Source organism: Somniosus microcephalus, chromosome 24, assembly GCF_052327205.1.
Source record: "Somniosus microcephalus isolate GS21.2 chromosome 24, FLI_Smic_1.0, whole genome shotgun sequence".
Classification (NCBI taxonomy): Eukaryota; Metazoa; Chordata; class Chondrichthyes; order Squaliformes; family Somniosidae; genus Somniosus; species Somniosus microcephalus.
In genome coordinates, this window is record NC_141010.1 from 60,654,821 (window position 1) to 60,671,494 (window position 16,674).

Below are 16,674 nucleotides of genomic sequence, written 5' to 3' on the forward strand. Positions count from 1 at the left end.
AGAAAGTATTGCAAACAATTCTAGCAATCCATCTTTTGAATGATTTTTTGTCGAGAGTCTGTCGCACTGCAGCAATGTTATCAGGGAGCTTAAAAAATTCTCCTACTCCTAGCTGTGCCCTGCGCTACAACTGAAGTCTGGCTGGGCTCTTCCTTCATAAAAACCTCACCTTCCCAGCCGTACGATTTTTCGCCGTTCTGAATTTTTCCAACTTTTTTTTCTTTTCTGAAACAGTAAGAGCCCAGGGGATGAAACGGGAGCAAAGAAGAAGAAAAGGAAACCGAAACGGAAGAAAGAGAAGGGTGGCGGGAAGCTAGACTCGGACGATCAATCGAAGGTATGGTTTAGGGCAGCATCCAGGAATCGCGATGCTTCAGGCAACCATTTTCTTGAAGAAATATAGAGCAAGTTTAGCAGCTTTAAAAAGGCATCTGCACACTTTCTCTGATTTGACTCCTCCCTATATAATTGAAAGTTTTGCATATAACAGGCCACACATTAAACACAAATCCTTCCGAGCAGAAAAATCAAGTGTATTATTTGTTCAAATATTGAATGTAACCATAGTGATGAAGGCCACACACCCGAGAGGTCATTTACCTGTCTTTGCTCGTTACAGTTGCTGACTGACCAGCTCTATATTTCTGGCTTTCTTTGCTTTTTATTTCAAATTTACAGACATTTTCTTTTTACTTAACCGTTTTGATTGGCTGAATACAGATCAGCAGCGATCTGAAAGCTTGCAATTTCAACCAATCACGTTGCTAAATTAGTTAATCTGTGGTTTCAGCTGCTACTGTTCTCTGACCCTGCTGAATATGGAGCCATCTCAATAACATTTTATAACTCTGACAAAAAGCAAAAGCTTATTTTTTTCTCATTTTCCATTGATATAAATGACCTGCACCTATAAGGTAGAAGAAGAATGATGTTGAAATTTGCTTATATCAAATTAGAGGAACATTGCAGGAAATTGCAGTTAGCCAATTAGGCAAATAGGTGGCAGATGCAGAGAAATGTCAAGTTGTACATTTTAAGCTGAAGAGCCGTGAAAGTAGGTACAACATTACTGATAAAATCCTTAACATCGTGGAGGAACGGAGAGATCTCCGGGTGTAGATACATAGATCTTTAAAGATGGAGGGGCAGGTAGAAAAGACCACACAAAGACAAATAGGATTCAGGGTTTTATACGTAAGTGCATTGAATATGAAAGCAAGGAAGTGATGTTAAATGTATACAAGAAGTTGGCGAGGACACAGTTGGAGTATTCTGGGCTGCTCTGGGCAACCCATTATAGGAAGGATATTGCAGCCATGCAAAGGAGGCAGTGAAAATTCACGAGATTAATACCAGACGTAAGAGATTATAGTTATAAAGAAACATTTATGTAATACTAATGCTCTGTCTACACCCCTTGCTCGTGATTCATTAACCAGTGAAACAATCTTTATTCGTTGTAGAAATATGAATTGGTGAAGGCTAAGGGAGGGGAGAATCTATTAGAACGTTTCAAAATTGTGACTGGCTTTACGAATGTTGTCCCCAATTCACTGTATCTATTGAGCTAGTAATAAGTAGTCAGCTCAACAACAGTCCAACAATTATGGTTCTTAGTTCAGAGTGTCAAATGTCGGTCGGACTCGATAAGTTGCATACATTCAGTACTTTATTGGTTAACAAGTTGTTTGAATAACTTACAAGGAAAATGACACGGGGCTCACTTCCCTGTGTGCTAGCTTAAAACAATATTACCCATTTGAAAGTTGATCAGCCTTCGCGCTGGTGTCCTACAAGTCCCGGACTTGTGGCTCCTCCCTTCTCGAGTATGATTCCTAGGTTCTCGCTGCTAAACTAGCTCTTGGCTCCCTTCTTTTATATCTATATTTTTACTACCTATGTGCCGCACCCCCGATAAGACCGCTGGAACAAGGTTGCTCTAATCAGTCATGAGACCTCTTGACAGTTAGCTCACAGCTTCTGTGTTTATCATCACAACAGAATGGTTAAGGCGTGCCGTGTGCAGATTCGGCCATTTTGTCTGAGATGTGTCCATCCTTAGCCAATCGGTATCCTTGGTCGTTTAGGGAATTCCAGAAGTCCCTTATTATGTGATTTGCGACTGCTCGACCATTAGACTAGATTGTCACCCTTATCTTGAGTTAATTATTGTTGTCGACTCGATCATCCTGCAAGCTTGTCATCTCTTGCCGGCCTGTTAACTGTTATTTGAGCAGCCTTGGGCCCCCAGCTTCAAGGTTTTGTTTATTTGAGATCTCACTGTGGCTGCAGTTTTCGCAGTCCTCGACCATTTTCTAAAGGCAACCATTTTACACAATTCACCAGTTCATATTTCTACAACAAATAAAGATTGTTTCACTGGTTAATGAATCACGAGCAAGGGGTGTAGACCGAGCATTAGTATTACATAAATTACTTGAAAATTACAACATCATCAATGACACCACTTCCTCTAGCCCTTTATTCAAATCATTGATGTACAAAGTGAACGGAAATGGTTCCAGAGCTGAACCCTGTGGGACACCACTGCCCACTTCTAACCACTCCGAGAAACTGTCTTTAACGCCTACTCTCTGTTTCCTCCCTTCTAACCAGTTCTTAATCCATATTGCTACCTTCCCCTTAAATCCATACCCTTTAATCTCCTTCAATAGTCTACAGTGTGGTACCTTGTCCAAGGCTTTCTGAAAGTCACATGCATTGCATTTCCCCCATCCATCTTCATCTGTCACCTCCTAATTCGATTTGCCAAGCACGATCTTCCTTTCTGAAACTCGTTGATTGCTTCTACTTATTTTCTCTTCAGCTAGATATTTGGTCATTTCATCTTTAATTAAAGATCCAAAATATTTCCTGCCACAGATGTTAAGCTAACTGGCCTGTAATTACTCGGGCAGCTCGGTCTCCCTTTCTTTAAAAAAAGAACAAAGGGAAAAGTTCACAAGGTTGCAAGATAATTATGGACGAGGAATGTTGTGCAGCCTATCTTTTTTTCATCCACCCCGACACACACTCTTGGTGTCAGTCTTAAATTTGCTATTTGAACATGTGTTGCCTTGCCTAGCCTTTTGATTTGATTTAATTTAAAATAAAATCCCAGATTTATCTTTTCCTTTTCCCTAACCATCTTGTAAACCTTTTATAGGCTCACCTCTCTGATATCTCCATTCTAAGTTTCCACATAGATATTTTACCCAAATCCAGAATTGTCATTTCTGGACAGCCTCAAACAATTACACTGCCCTTTCTGGTTTGGTATCATCTACAAATGTTGTCGCTTTGCATTAAGTTTCTAAATGCAAGTCATTTATGTAAATTAGAAACAGTAATGATCCCGACACTGAGCCCTGGGCACCCCACTCCGTGCACTCCCCTCCCTCACCCAAGATGACTCCTTTAACGAGCAGTCGTTGCTTTCTACCCTTCAGCCAATTTCCTATCTATTGCCAAGATTCACCCTGAATCTCCACAGCTTGATGTTTAACTAATCGCCTTGAAGATTATTAGAACATGGGGTGCATTACCACAAGTGGTTATTGAGGCAGAGACTATAGCATCATTTAATAGGGAATTGGATAAGTATTTGTAAAAGGAGAATCTGAAAATGTACGTGGCAAGAGTAATGAAACCGAATTAGAGTAGAGTTGAAGAGCTGGCACTGGTGCAGTGGGCTGAATGGTCTCCTTCTGCGTTGTAATTTTTATGATTCTATAAAATCAGTCATTCTACTTTTCCTAGCAGAGACCTGTCCCTCTCTGGGCTTGGGAATCAGTTGAATTCCCCAGGTTCCATCTATTTGTTTACCTGGGTCTTCCCCAAGTGAAGATGCTCAACCAAGCAGCAGACTTGTGGAGCCATTTGGCCTGTCCTAGCTTGTCCATCCATCACAGCACCTAATTTCTCCTTGAATGATTCCAGCGTTTTTGTGTCCACTATCCACCTAGTGTCCATTCCAAGCATTGATCACTCCATGTGAATGTGCTTCCTGACATCAGTCCTGAGCTTGCTGTTTGCAGTTTGTACCTGTACCTATATCCTCTTGTCCTACAGAGGAGAACTGGAAAAGGGAGTAAGATGGGCAAAGAGAGTGTATGATCACAGATGAGAGGTAACATAAAAGGGAACCCAAAAGAGTGGTCAAAGGAATGGTGGGGCTGATTAGGAATCAGAAAGGAGATTTTCTTGTGGAGGCAGAGGGCATGGCCGAGGTACTAAATAAGCACTTTGCATTTGTCTTCACCAAAGAAGAGGATGCTGCTGCCAATGTCACAGTAATGGAGGAGGTAGTAGACAAATTGGATGGGACAAAAATAAATAAAGAGGAGGTACTTAAAAGGTTGGCAGCACTCAAAGTAGAAAAGTTACCCAGTCCAGATGGGGTGGGATGCATTCTAGATAGGAAGTAAGGGTGGAAATTGCAAAGGCTCTGTCCACAATCTTCCAATCCTCCTTGGAGATGGAAGTGGTTCCAGAGTACTGCAAATATTCTACTCCTGTTCCAAAAAGGGAAGAGGGATAAACCCGTCAACTGCATGTCAGTCAGCTGAACAGAGATAACTCCTTATGGGGAAATTTTTAGAGACAATAATCCAGGACAAAATCAATTGGCACTTGGAAAAATATGGGTTAATAAATGGTTCAGATTTGTTAACAGCAAATCGTGTTTGACTAACTTGATTAAGTTTTTGATGAAATAATGGAGAGGGTTGATGAGTGTAGTGCAGTTGATGTGTATATGGACTTTTAAAAGGTGTTTGATAAAGTACCACATAATAAACTTGTTAGCAAAATTTAAGCCCATGGAATTAAAGGGGCAGTGGCTGTGTGGATATGAAATTGGCTAAGAGACAGAAAGCAGAGAGTAGAGATGAACGGTTGTTTTTCATATTGGAGGGAGGTATACAGTGGTGTTCCATAGGGTTTGGTGTTGGGACCACTGCTCTTTTTGATATGTATTAATGACTTGAACTTGGGTAAACAGATCATAATTTCAAAGTTTGCAGATGATTCATTGGTTAGGGGAACAGATAGGCGTTTCTGTGGACGCAGACGTGACTCCAGGATGGTATGTTGCCTCCCTGGTGCCAGGGTCAAGGATGTCACTGAGCGGCTGCAGGACACTGAAGGGGGGTGGGTGAACAGCCAGAGGTTGTTGTCCATATCGGTACCAACGACATAGGCAGAAAGGTGGATGAAGTCCTGCAGGCAGACTATAGGGAGCTAGGAAAGAGATTAAAAAGCAGGGCCTAGAAATTGGGTTGGGGCGCCAAAGTGGCGCAAAAGTCGGCGGAGCGCAGGATTTAGCGCAGCGATCGGAGTGATACCGATCGCCAGATATTCAGTTTCATTGCCCCTCGAGGGACACGGGGCGAGGCTCGAGGCGCTCCGCGTCCCTCTTGGGGCGCTGAAACTGAATATCGCAGCACAACGTGCCGCAGCGCCACACGCTGCGGCACGGCACGCTGCGGTACTGCAGGCCTTCCTCCCATTGTTAAGGGGGAGGGGCCTGCAACAGCGCGAGCCCCGATCGTGAGTGCTGGCAAAAGAGCCCGGCACCAAGGAGATGGGGAAACAGCCGGCAATGCCGCGGGGGGTGGGGGGGTTAGGAGGCCGGGGACGGAGGTGCTGGCAGGCGGCCGCCGGAAAAGCGGCCGCACCACACCTCCACCTTAACTTGCGCCGCTGCCGGCACAGTAAGGCCCCGTGAACCGGGCGCGGGTAGCGAGCGGCGCAACTGCGGCGTTCGCTACCAAATATCGCGAACGGCGCACGAATGGGGCGCTGCGCACACCGATGACGTCATCGGTGGCACAGCGCAAATGCCGAACGCCACCATTAGCGCCCCTACTGAATATCGCCGGAGACGCAGCCAGTGGCGCTACAGCCACTGACTGCCTCTTTAGGCGCTAACAGGTGGCGCTACTCACCCAATTTCTCCCCCCCAGGACTTCAAAAATAGTAATCTCCGGATTACTCCCACGTGCTAGTGAGTACAGGAATAGGAGGATAGAACAGATGAATGCGTGGCTGGAGAGATGGTGCAGGAGGGAAGGCTTTAGATTCCTGAGGCATTGGGACCATTTCTGGGGAAGGTGGGACCTGTACAAGCCGGACGGGTTACACCTCAACAGAGCCGGGACCAATATTCTCGCGGGGAGGTTTTCAAGTGCTGTTGGGGAGGGTTTAAACTAGCTTGACAGGGGGATGGGCACCAGCATGTAGGAATGGAGGGGAGGAATGGGGTGCATGGAAGAGTGAGTGTGTTAGATGATACTGGAGGGCGAGGTAGCGCTGGAGGCGGAAGTAGTACCATATTAGATAGGAGCAGACTAAAAAAGACTACGAAAAATTCAAAAATGGGTTTAGAATGCATGTACGCAAACACACAAAGTGTGGTGAATAAGGTTGGTGAGCTACAAGCACAATTAGCTGTGTGGCAATATGATGTGGCAATAACAGAAACGTGGCTTACAAACGGTGAGGACTGGGCACTTAAGGCTGGATTTTACTCAGCGAGACGAGTTGGGGGCGGGACTGCTGCCTTCTGGGTTCTAGCCCCGCCCCCAGCGACGTCCGATGCACAGACGCTATTTTCCCCTGATTGGCCTTGTTAAGCCCGCTCTGCGGGCTTGCTGGCCAGTTAAGGGAAAGCTGGTGTCAGATGACATCAGTTGATGACGCTTCATCTGCCGGTTTTCTTAAAGGCGCATGAACCATAAATTTTTGACAGATGATTTGACAGTGTTTAACAGCATTGAGGTGCTGTCAAACACTGACAATCACTGTACAAAGGTGAGCCCTTGCATCCAGGCTCTCCGATGACTCCTTAGGACGAAACAGATGGCAGCTGCAGGTGAGGGTACAGAAGCGATCTGTCACTTCTCCCATTGAGGTGAGGCCACACAAACATTTCAAAGCTTTGTCACCTACAGAAAAATCTAAACACATTAAAAATGGCTGTCCCAACATTTCCTTACCTCTGATACTCACCAGTGTCCCACTTGCATCCTTCACACCACTTCTGCAGCTGTCATCTGTACACCAACAGTACAACAGACCCACAGCACGCCTCACTCACACTGGCGGAGTTCCCCGACATCAGGAAGCCCGCAGCAGAAGCCCAAAAATTGGAAAAAACCTCTTGACTGCCTGTTAACTATCTGTTAAGTGGCTATAATCCTCTTCCCGCCGCTAGGAGTCGGGTCCCTGCGCAAATTGGGGACCCGATTCCTGGGAAGATTGGTTGGAGGCGGGTTGAGAGCGGGTTCGGGACCCGCTCCCATTCTTTTTTACTTTTCCAGCAGTCCCGCCCCCAACCCCGCCTCCTCAGGGCTGGTAAAATCCAGCCCTGAATATTCAAGGATAGAAGGTGTTCAGAAAAGATAGGGAAGGAAAAAAGGGAGGTGGGGTGGCAGTGCTGATTAAGGAAGACATTGTAATGTTGGAAAGGGAGGAGGTTCTTGAGGGGACAAGGACAGAATCCATTTGGTTAGAGTTAAGGAGCAAAAAGGGTTTGATCACGCTATTGGGGTATTCTACAGGCCTCCAAATAGTGAGAGGGAGGTAGAGGAGCAAATCTGCAGGGAAATCGCAGAGACATGCAAGAGCTATAGAGTGATGATATTGGGGGACTTTAATTACTCAAATATCGATTGGGATAATGCTAGGGTAAAGGGAAAGGAGGGGGAGGAATTTCTGAAATGTGTTCAGGAGAATTTCCTTGACCAGTATGTTCTTGGCCCAATTGGAAGGAGGCATTGCTGGATCTGGTGCTGGGGAATGAGGTGGGCCAGGTCGACCAAGTGTCTGTGGGAGAATACTTTGGTACGAGTGATCATCGTATCATAAGATTTAGATTAGCAATGGAGAGGAGAAAGGAACAATCTAGAGTGTAACTTCTTAACTGGAATAGGGCTAACTTCAATGGGATGCGAAAGGATCTAGCCAGGGTAAAATGGAACCAAAGACTGACAGGAAAAACTGTAACGGAACAATGGGTGATCTTTAAGGAGGAGATGTTCCAAGTACAGGCTGACATGAATCAGTCATTCATGGAAGAAAGACTTATGAAATAATACTGAGTGGCCTACGGGTGGCGCTGTCCAGGGAGAGTATAAATACTCGGGCATGGGCCCAGCTTGCGCAGGACATTTTTAACAGGAACTAGTGAAGGACACAACTAGACTTCCATGTTGTAAAACAGTTGAGTAAAGCTTTGTTTAACACTTGGACCAAGTGCCTAGTAGTTTTCTTACGTCACAGGCTAGGTACATTCTAACAAGAGGGAAGGGTAAGGGAACCAAAGCAAGGGCTCCTTGGATGACATGGGAGATTGAGAAGGTGATGAAACAAAAAAAGAGGGTGTATGATGGATGTTAGGTGAGTTCTTCAATGGAGAACCAGACCAAATACAATAAGTTGAGAGGGGAAGTGAAGATGAAAATAAGATTGGCAAAGAGAGAATATGAGAGTAGAATGGCAGTTAACAAAAGGGAACCCAAAAATCTTCTACCGGCATGTAAACAGCAAGAGGGTAGTAAGAGGTGGTGTGGGGCCTATTCGGGACAAAGAAGGTGATGTATGCTTAGAGGCGCAGGGAAAGGCTAGAATACTCGATGAGTACTTTGTATCGGTGTTTACTAAGGAGATGGATGCTGACAAAATATCGGTAGAAGTGGAAAAGGTAGAAGCAATGGAAGGATGTACTAGAAAGGCTGGGTATGCTTAGAGTGGACAAGTCGCCTGGTCCAGATGGCTTGCATCCCAGGTTGCTAAGGGAATTGGGGGAGGAGATAGCGGAAGGGCTTGCCATAATTTTCCAATCTTCCCTAGATTCGGGGGAGGTGCCTGAGGATTGGAAAGTGGCAAATGTGACACCATTGTTCAAGAAAGGGTGTAAGGACAATCCTAATAACTACAGGCCGGTCAGTTTAACATCAGTGGTGGGTAAAATTTTAGAAACAATAGTCAAGGAAAAAATTAAAGGGCACTTGGAGAGGTTTAAGCTAATTAAGGAGAACCAACACGGATTTGTAAAAGGCAGATTGTGTTTGACTAATCTAATTGAATTTTTTGATGAAGAACAGGGATGGTTGATGAAGGGAATGCAATGGATGTTGTCTACATGGATTTTCAGAAGGCGTTTGACAAAGTACCACATAGAAGGCTGGTTAACAAAATTGAGGCTCATGGAATAGGTGGGTCAGTGGCAACTTGGATAAGGACAGAAAACAGCGAGTTGTGGTAAATGTCTGCTTTTCAGACTGGAGGATGGTCGACAGTGGTGTTCCCCAAGGGTCAGTGCTGGGGCCACTGCCTTTTTTGATCTATATAAATGACCTGGATATTGGAATACAGAGTAGAATTTCTAAATTTGCCGATGACACCAAACTTGGGGGTGTGGCAAACAGTGAGGATGATGTCAATCGACTGCAACAGGACATAGAAAGGCTAGCAGAATGGGCAGACAAGTGGCAGATGGAATTTAATATAGGGAAGTGTGAGGTGATGCATTTTGAGAAAGGAACAGGGAGAGGCAATATACACTTAATGGCACAGTTTTAAAGAGTGTGCAGGGACAGAGGGACCTGGGAGTTAATGTGCATAGGTCCCTGAAGGTGGCGGGACATATTGAGAGAGTGGTTAACAAAGCATATGGGATCTTGGGCTTCATAAATAGAGGTATTGAGTACAAAAGTAGAGAAGTTATGCTGAACCTTTATAAAGCGCTGGTTAGGCCACAATTGGATTATTGCGTCCAGTTCTGGTCACCACACTTTAGGAAGGATGTGAAGGCACTTGAAAGGGTGCAGAGGAGATTTACCAGAATGGTTCTGGGGATGGGGGATCTTAGCTACAAGGACAGGTTGGAGAAGCTGGATTTGTTTTCATTAGAGCAAAGGAGATTGAGGGGTGATTTGATAGAGGTGTACAAGATTATGACGGGTTTGGATAGGCTAGACGGGGAAAGGCTGTTCCCACTAGTTGATAGTACAAGGACTAGGGGACACAGATTTAAGGCTTTAGGCAAAAGATACAGGGGGGAACGTGAGGAAAAACTTTTTAACGTAATGAGTGGTGAGGACCTGGAAGTCGCTGCCGACGGAAGTGGTGGAAGCGGAGACACTCGATGTTTTCAAGGGGAGACTGGATAGGCACTTGAGGGAAATAAACTTGCAGGGCTACGGGGATAGAGCGGGGGAATGGGACTGACTGGATTGCTCTACAGAGAGCCGGCACGGACTCGATGGGCCCAATGGCCACCCTCTGTGCCGTTATGACTCTATGACACACAACTCATAAATGTAGTAAACAGTAAAGAGGATAGTAACAGACTTCAGGAGGACACAGACTGGATAAATTGAGCAGACAAGTGGCAGATTAAATTTAGCGCAGGGAAGTGTGAAATGAAGCATTTTAGTAGAAAGAATGAAGATACAATATAAACTAAATGGTACAACTTTAAAGAGGGTGCAGGAACAGAGATCTGGGAATGTACGCACACAAATCTTTGAAGGTGGCAGGACAAGTTGAGAAGGCTGTTAAATATCGGTATTACGTTAGCTATCTGCCAGTCCTCAGGCACTACACCTTTTTCTAATGAATTATTAAATATGTGTAGTAATGCCTCTGCTATCTCTTCCCTAGATTCTTTTAAAATGCGCGGATGTAATCCATCCGGACCAGGGGTTTTATCCTCTGAGTTTGATTTAGTTTATTTATTATATCATCTCCTTTTTATTTTAAATGCAGTTAACTACTAATCTCATCATCCAATGTTATGTCCACCTCTTCTATCTCCCTGATAAATACTGAAGCAAAGTAATTACTTAATACTCTGCCATTTCTCTCTTGCTGCCTGTGGTATTATCCCGTCCATCCTTTAGTGGCCCTATTCCCATCCCGACCCTTTTTTTATTTATGTGCCTGTTCTGATGTTCTGAGCAGGGGAGTGGGACTAATTGGAGAGCTCTTTCAAAAAGCCGGCACAGGCGCAATGGGCCGAATGGCCTCCTTCTGTGCTGTATCATTCTGCAATTCTATGAATCTAGTTGTAGTTTCACTGAAAATAGTGCTGAGTGTTGACCTTTTACGATTCCACTCCGTTCCTTCTATACCTCCCACGAGGTCCTCGCATTTGTCTCTTTCACAACTGAATCACTTAACAAGAACAACTTGCTTTTAAATAGCGCCTTTTAGTGTATAATAATGTACCAAAGTGCTTCAGAAGCATTTTTTTTTAAATAGATGTCAAACCAAAGGAGATATTAGTGGTGACCAAAAGATTGGTCAAAGGTGGATTTTAAGGATGGCCTTGAGAGAGAGAGGGAGCTGGAGGTTTAGGGCGAGAATTCCAGAGCATGGGGTATAAAAGGCTAAAGACTGTCAATGACTAGGCAAAGGGAGAGCAGATGAACAAGAGGCTGGAGTGAGAGGAATGGAGAGTGCAGTGGTGGGGTGTGGGCGGTTGTTGAGCTGGAGCAGGTTACACAGATGGGGAGGAGTGAGACCTTGAGAGGATTTAAACAGGAGAGTTCTCAACCGCTGACATCACAGTTCATTGACTGCTTCAGAAGCGGGAGTGTTACCAACTGAGCCAAGCTGACATGCTATGAAATGTTTTGGCTCCTCTGATGAGGAGAGAACAGTGCAGCATGCGGATATATTCATTTAGAACAGCATAAGTTACTTAAACATACTGTCCACATGATGCCACATAATCTGAATGCTCCATTTCTGTCTTGTTTACAGCGTGCCATGTTCTTGGTAGATACCAGAAGTATGGTACACTTGAACTATAAAATATTAAAATCCTCACACGCTTTCTGCTACAAAATCTACTTCCTGTTGTCGTGGTTTTTGTCATGCTGGTATCAATTTTTCCATCATAAATTCCAATGTCCACATTTATACTGGATACTGCCTATGTAAACTTGTCACCCTGTGACTACACCCTCCCACCAGTGGTGGCACTGCAGAACCTCAGTTCTACATCTCCCAGCTCCTCCTGTTCTGCACAGAAATTCCTGGGCTCCAACCAACCCTACTTTCCCGCTTCCCAAATTGCCCAAACTTTTCCTATTTAACTATACATGATAGCAAATTAAAATATTATATAAAAACAAGGTCAGAATGTATTACTTTAAAGTGAGGACTGACTAACGCTTGTGTGCCCTTTTCCAATTACTAGCCTATCATCTAATCGGCTTCACCTGAACACTACACTTGGTCTTGACTCTCTATGTGCAAGGCAACAGGAGAGCGACTAATTGTTAATTAATTATAGATTAATTATTAATTTTTTATTAATTATAAATATTTAATTGACCAACTGAGGGTGCTCTGTTGCATGGAGCCTCTCGGTGTACAGTGCACTGTGGTGAGCTTCAGCTTTCATTTCTTCATGGTGCTGTTTTCCTGATTTCTCTCCAACTCCCCCCAGCCAGGCTCCATTGCAACACACCCCGGAGGTACCCCCACCCCTTGGGGAGGGAGAATCACTCTGGCTGTTCCCATTGCACCTCCTAGCAGGCAGCTCAATGGGAAACTGGGGGAGCCTGGGTGAAACCGCACACATACCCACTTAGCTATTATTGTCACGGGCACATTGCCCCCAGCAAGGTGGGTGGGGGGTGGTGGAAAGGAGAAGCATTATGACCTTGCCCTGAAGAAATGCAGTTGAAGATTGTAAGAGGAAATGCTGGCTGGTATGTGTTCTAATCTCTGAAGTAAATCTTTGCACTAAAGTCCTCGAGTAAGTGTCTTTGAACTGTGCCCTTTTTATTGTATGGTTTAACTATAGCCTTGTATTACATTTTTAAAAAAGGAAAGGTTTTAGTTATTTTACACTGAGCTCTCCCATCAGGAGATTTTCATTGTTGTCATTTGTCCTACTAGAGGGTTTGAAATGTAAGTCTCTGCATCGTTGATAGAAATATTCACAGTTTGTTCTCTTTGACCTTCTGGAAGCTTTAGTTTTTCCATATTTTTGACAGTTTATAACTCTCACCTGTCATCACTGGGCCAGAGCTGCTGGTAGCAGAATGCCAGACTCGCATTTTGAAAAGGTTATTAATTGTCTCATACCAGCTGTTAATGTTGAGTGCACTTCCTTTCCGTGGAAAACCTCTCCAGCAACATTCGATGGGTGGGTCAGGGAGGGGGGTGCTTGAGAACTGCTCGTTATCTAGCGGTGGTCTCTGGGTATTCTGCTGACATTTTCTCTGAGCTACTTTTTATACTGGGGCCCCAGTCTTGGGGGAGTGAGCTAACTGCACTGTTCTCCTGCATTCACCTTCTGACAAACTGGCGGCACCAAGGAGGCCCATCAGTCCACGTGCGCAGACTAACCATTTTGTGTGGGCACCAAGTGGTGATGTCATGGCGGCGCCAACATAGTGCGCAGCGCATGTGTTGACCGCAGGCAGATCAGCGGGCAGAGACCGTTCAAAAATCCAGTGTTTATTTTGATACGGCCAATAGCTTTGGGAGACCCACACTGCAGGACCCGGTGACCAAAGATCATTATAACGGGCATTCCTCGTCGGGGTGTCATGCTTACAGGGTACGTACATGATATGTGGAATCATTTGGATATTCCACCTATCCAAGTAAGTAGGATTCTCCCACCTGCTGTGGGAAGAAAGAATGGCTAAAATGTTCACAGGAATATTGTTTAGGTTTGTGATTTTGTCACGCATATTACGGACCCCTCGCCCCTCACATTAGGATTTGAAGTACCTGAGATAGATACCTCTCTATCTCTAATATGGGTTTTAACCCACCCCATTAACGCAGCCCCGACTGACGCCTAGGGATACCATTGACTCTACAATTTGTGTTTCTGGCTTGTTGCAGTATGTTATACAACAGGAAGGTACAGGATCGGCTAAACATCGGACCAGCCCCACAAACTCAATCCCCTGTTCTTTCGAATATCATCCAATTTTCCCTTAAATCTTTCCGCATTAACTGCCCCGTGGGCAGTTCATTCCATGTGTTCACCACTCTGTGCATAAAGTAGTAAATTCACATTCTCCCCTCCTCAACCCAATTTTCAAAACTTGATCTCTTCTCCCCTGCTTCTGGAGTTTGTGGCGGCCTTGAATATATCCGGATTATCATTATTAACAACTATGTGGAGCGCATAGTCTGCATGGGAATGAGAGGGGTATTATTACTAGATCCTTTACCCAGTCACTGTTAAGTGTGGATATTTTTTTTAACTGCTTAAACAACTAATTACAGAGCTGAACATCTGGAGGTTTTACAGTTGAGTGACAGCTGTACAAGCTCTGGGCAGAGTCTTTACAGAGGTATATACAGGGCAAATAGTTAACATTCTGAAAATGGACATTTGGAGGAGTATAGTGCAGATTATACAGCGCTCTGACAGCCGATCGTACTCACTCCCTCTGGGGGTTAGGTTTGAATTGTGGTGCAGGTCTGCTGTTGAATTCATGGAAAGGCTGGATCTGAAGTGGTGGAGCATGAGAGCAGAGCTCCCAGTGTCACCGGGTGCTTTGCAGAATGGTTACATGATTGAGATATTTAGATTTCTTTTGTGCTAAATGTTGTCTTTCAGGTTAATTCGTTGCCTGCGGAGAAGCTCCAGGAGATCCAGAAGGCCATTGAGCTATTTTCTGTTGGCCAGGGTCCAGCGAAGAGCATGGAGGAGGCCACTAAACGCAGTTACCAGTTCTGGGACACCCAGCCAGTGCCAAAGCTTGGTATGTATCTGCAACATTGAAAGCTTTTTAGAGGGAATATTAGATGTGTTTAGGTTGTATGGTCAGCATATCTGCAGTTTCCTTTGAAGGAATGGAGCAGCGTTGCTGACTATATTAAAACATTTTAGTGTTGGTGAAACTCTTTTTATAGCAATTCAATCCCCCTGCTTCCCCCTTCACTCCACCCCACGCTCCTAGGTGCTCAAGACATGGGGTCAGTGGGGTGAGTTGGAGAGAGAATAGTCTATGGGGGTGAAATTGGGTGACTGCGCCCCCAGTGTGCAGCACTGCTGAAGTCTCCGCCCCGCCTGCTGCTGATTGTGCTCTAAGAAGGAAGTGGAGGGCTTGATTTAGCGCTCCCCTTCCTTTTTAAAGCGCAAAACTGAATTTTTTCAAAGTTTAGAAACATTAGTGCCTGGCGCTAATTTTCCAAACTTTTAAAAATTTAGCTCCCCAAACGGGGCTACAATGAATTTGTCCCCCTATATGTCTAAAATATATACCCATCCTCCGTAAACGTGAGCTCATCCAAAACCATGTTGCCCTGGGATGGCAGGAATGACGTATGAAGAGAGATTGGGTCGATTGGGCTTATACTCGCTAGAGTTTAGAAGAATGAGAGGGGATCTCATTGAAACTTATAAAATTCTGACAGGACTGGACAGACTAGATGCAGGAAGGATGTTCCCGATGGTCGGGGAGTCCAGAACCAGGGGTCACAGTCTAAGGATAAGGGGTAAGCCATTTAGGACAGAGATGAGGAGGAATTTCTTCACCCAGAGAGTGGTGAACCTGTGGAATTCTCTACCACAGAAGGCAGTGGAGGCCAATTCATTAAATATATTCAAGAAGGAGTTGGATATATTTTTTTACGGCTAAAGGGATCAAGGGATATGGGGAGAAAGCAGGGACAGGGTACTGAATTTGGATGATCAGCCATGATCTCATTAAATGGCGGAGTAGGCTCGAGGGGCCGAATGGCCTACTCCTGCTCCTATCTTCTATGTTTCTATGTATCCTAACTCGCACCAAATTCCGTTCATCCATCACCCCTGTGCTCGCTGACTTTCATTGGCTCTAAATCTGGCAACTCCTCGATTTAAAACATTTTCATCCTTGTTTTCAAATCCCTCCATGGTCTCGCCCCTCCCTATCGCTGTATCCTCCAGCCCTACAACCCTCCGAGATCTCTGTGCTCTTGCACATTTCCGATTTTAAGCACTCCAGCATCGGCAGCCGTGCCTTCTGCTGCCTAGGCCCTAAACTCTGGAGTTCCCTCCCTAAACTTCTCCGCATACCTACCTCTCTCTCCTCCTTTAAGACGCTCCTTAAAACTTACCTCTTTGGCCAAGCTTTTGGTCACTTGGCCTAACATCTCCTTATGTGACCCGGTGTTATATTTTGTTTGATAACGCTCCTGTGAAGCACCTTGAGATGTTTCACTGCGTTAAAGGCGCTATATAATTGCTGTTGTCTAAAACCAAATTGTAAGGAGGCCATCACTCACCGAGGACTGGGCTCTTTTAAAAGTGTCATACTGTGTGTGTCACCTCCAATAACTTACTGTCCCTCTGGGATAACCATGCAGCCCGGAATTCCTTTTGGAAACCCCAATGCTGAAGACCCTGCATCTGTAAATGTGGTTCTCCAACATTGTCTCCACCGTTTATGTATTTTTGTTAAACTTGGCAGGAGTTTAGTGTTCGCTCCAGAGTCTGTGCTGTGGGGCTAGTTAGGAGTGAAATCGGGAAGCACCTTTTCTACACAAAGCATGTGGAAATCTGCAACTCTCCCCGAAAAAGGTTGTGGCTGCTGGGTCAATTGATATTTTCCAGACTGTGGCTGTACTTGCAGAGGAGCTCTCTGCTTCCCTTCAGCAGCAGTACTATTGGTGGAAGAGAAATGCAGAGTTCTCGGAGGATTG

The 16,674-nt window shown here is 44.9% G+C and overlaps 1 protein-coding gene across 3 annotated transcripts in view; it reads left to right on the top strand.

Annotated features, from left to right (window-relative positions):
* The window catches only part of nmt1a (N-myristoyltransferase 1a), a 128,531-nt gene that overhangs the window by 39,062 nt on the left and 72,795 nt on the right, over window positions 1-16,674 (top strand). For all 3 annotated transcript variants that reach the window (XM_085966646.1, XM_085966644.1, XM_085966647.1), the window contains exons 2-3: window positions 235-337; window positions 14,606-14,750. In XM_085966646.1, the coding sequence (XP_085822772.1) occupies window positions 235-337; window positions 14,606-14,750 (248 nt within the window). The remainder of the gene's footprint in view (window positions 1-234; window positions 338-14,605; window positions 14,751-16,674) is intronic.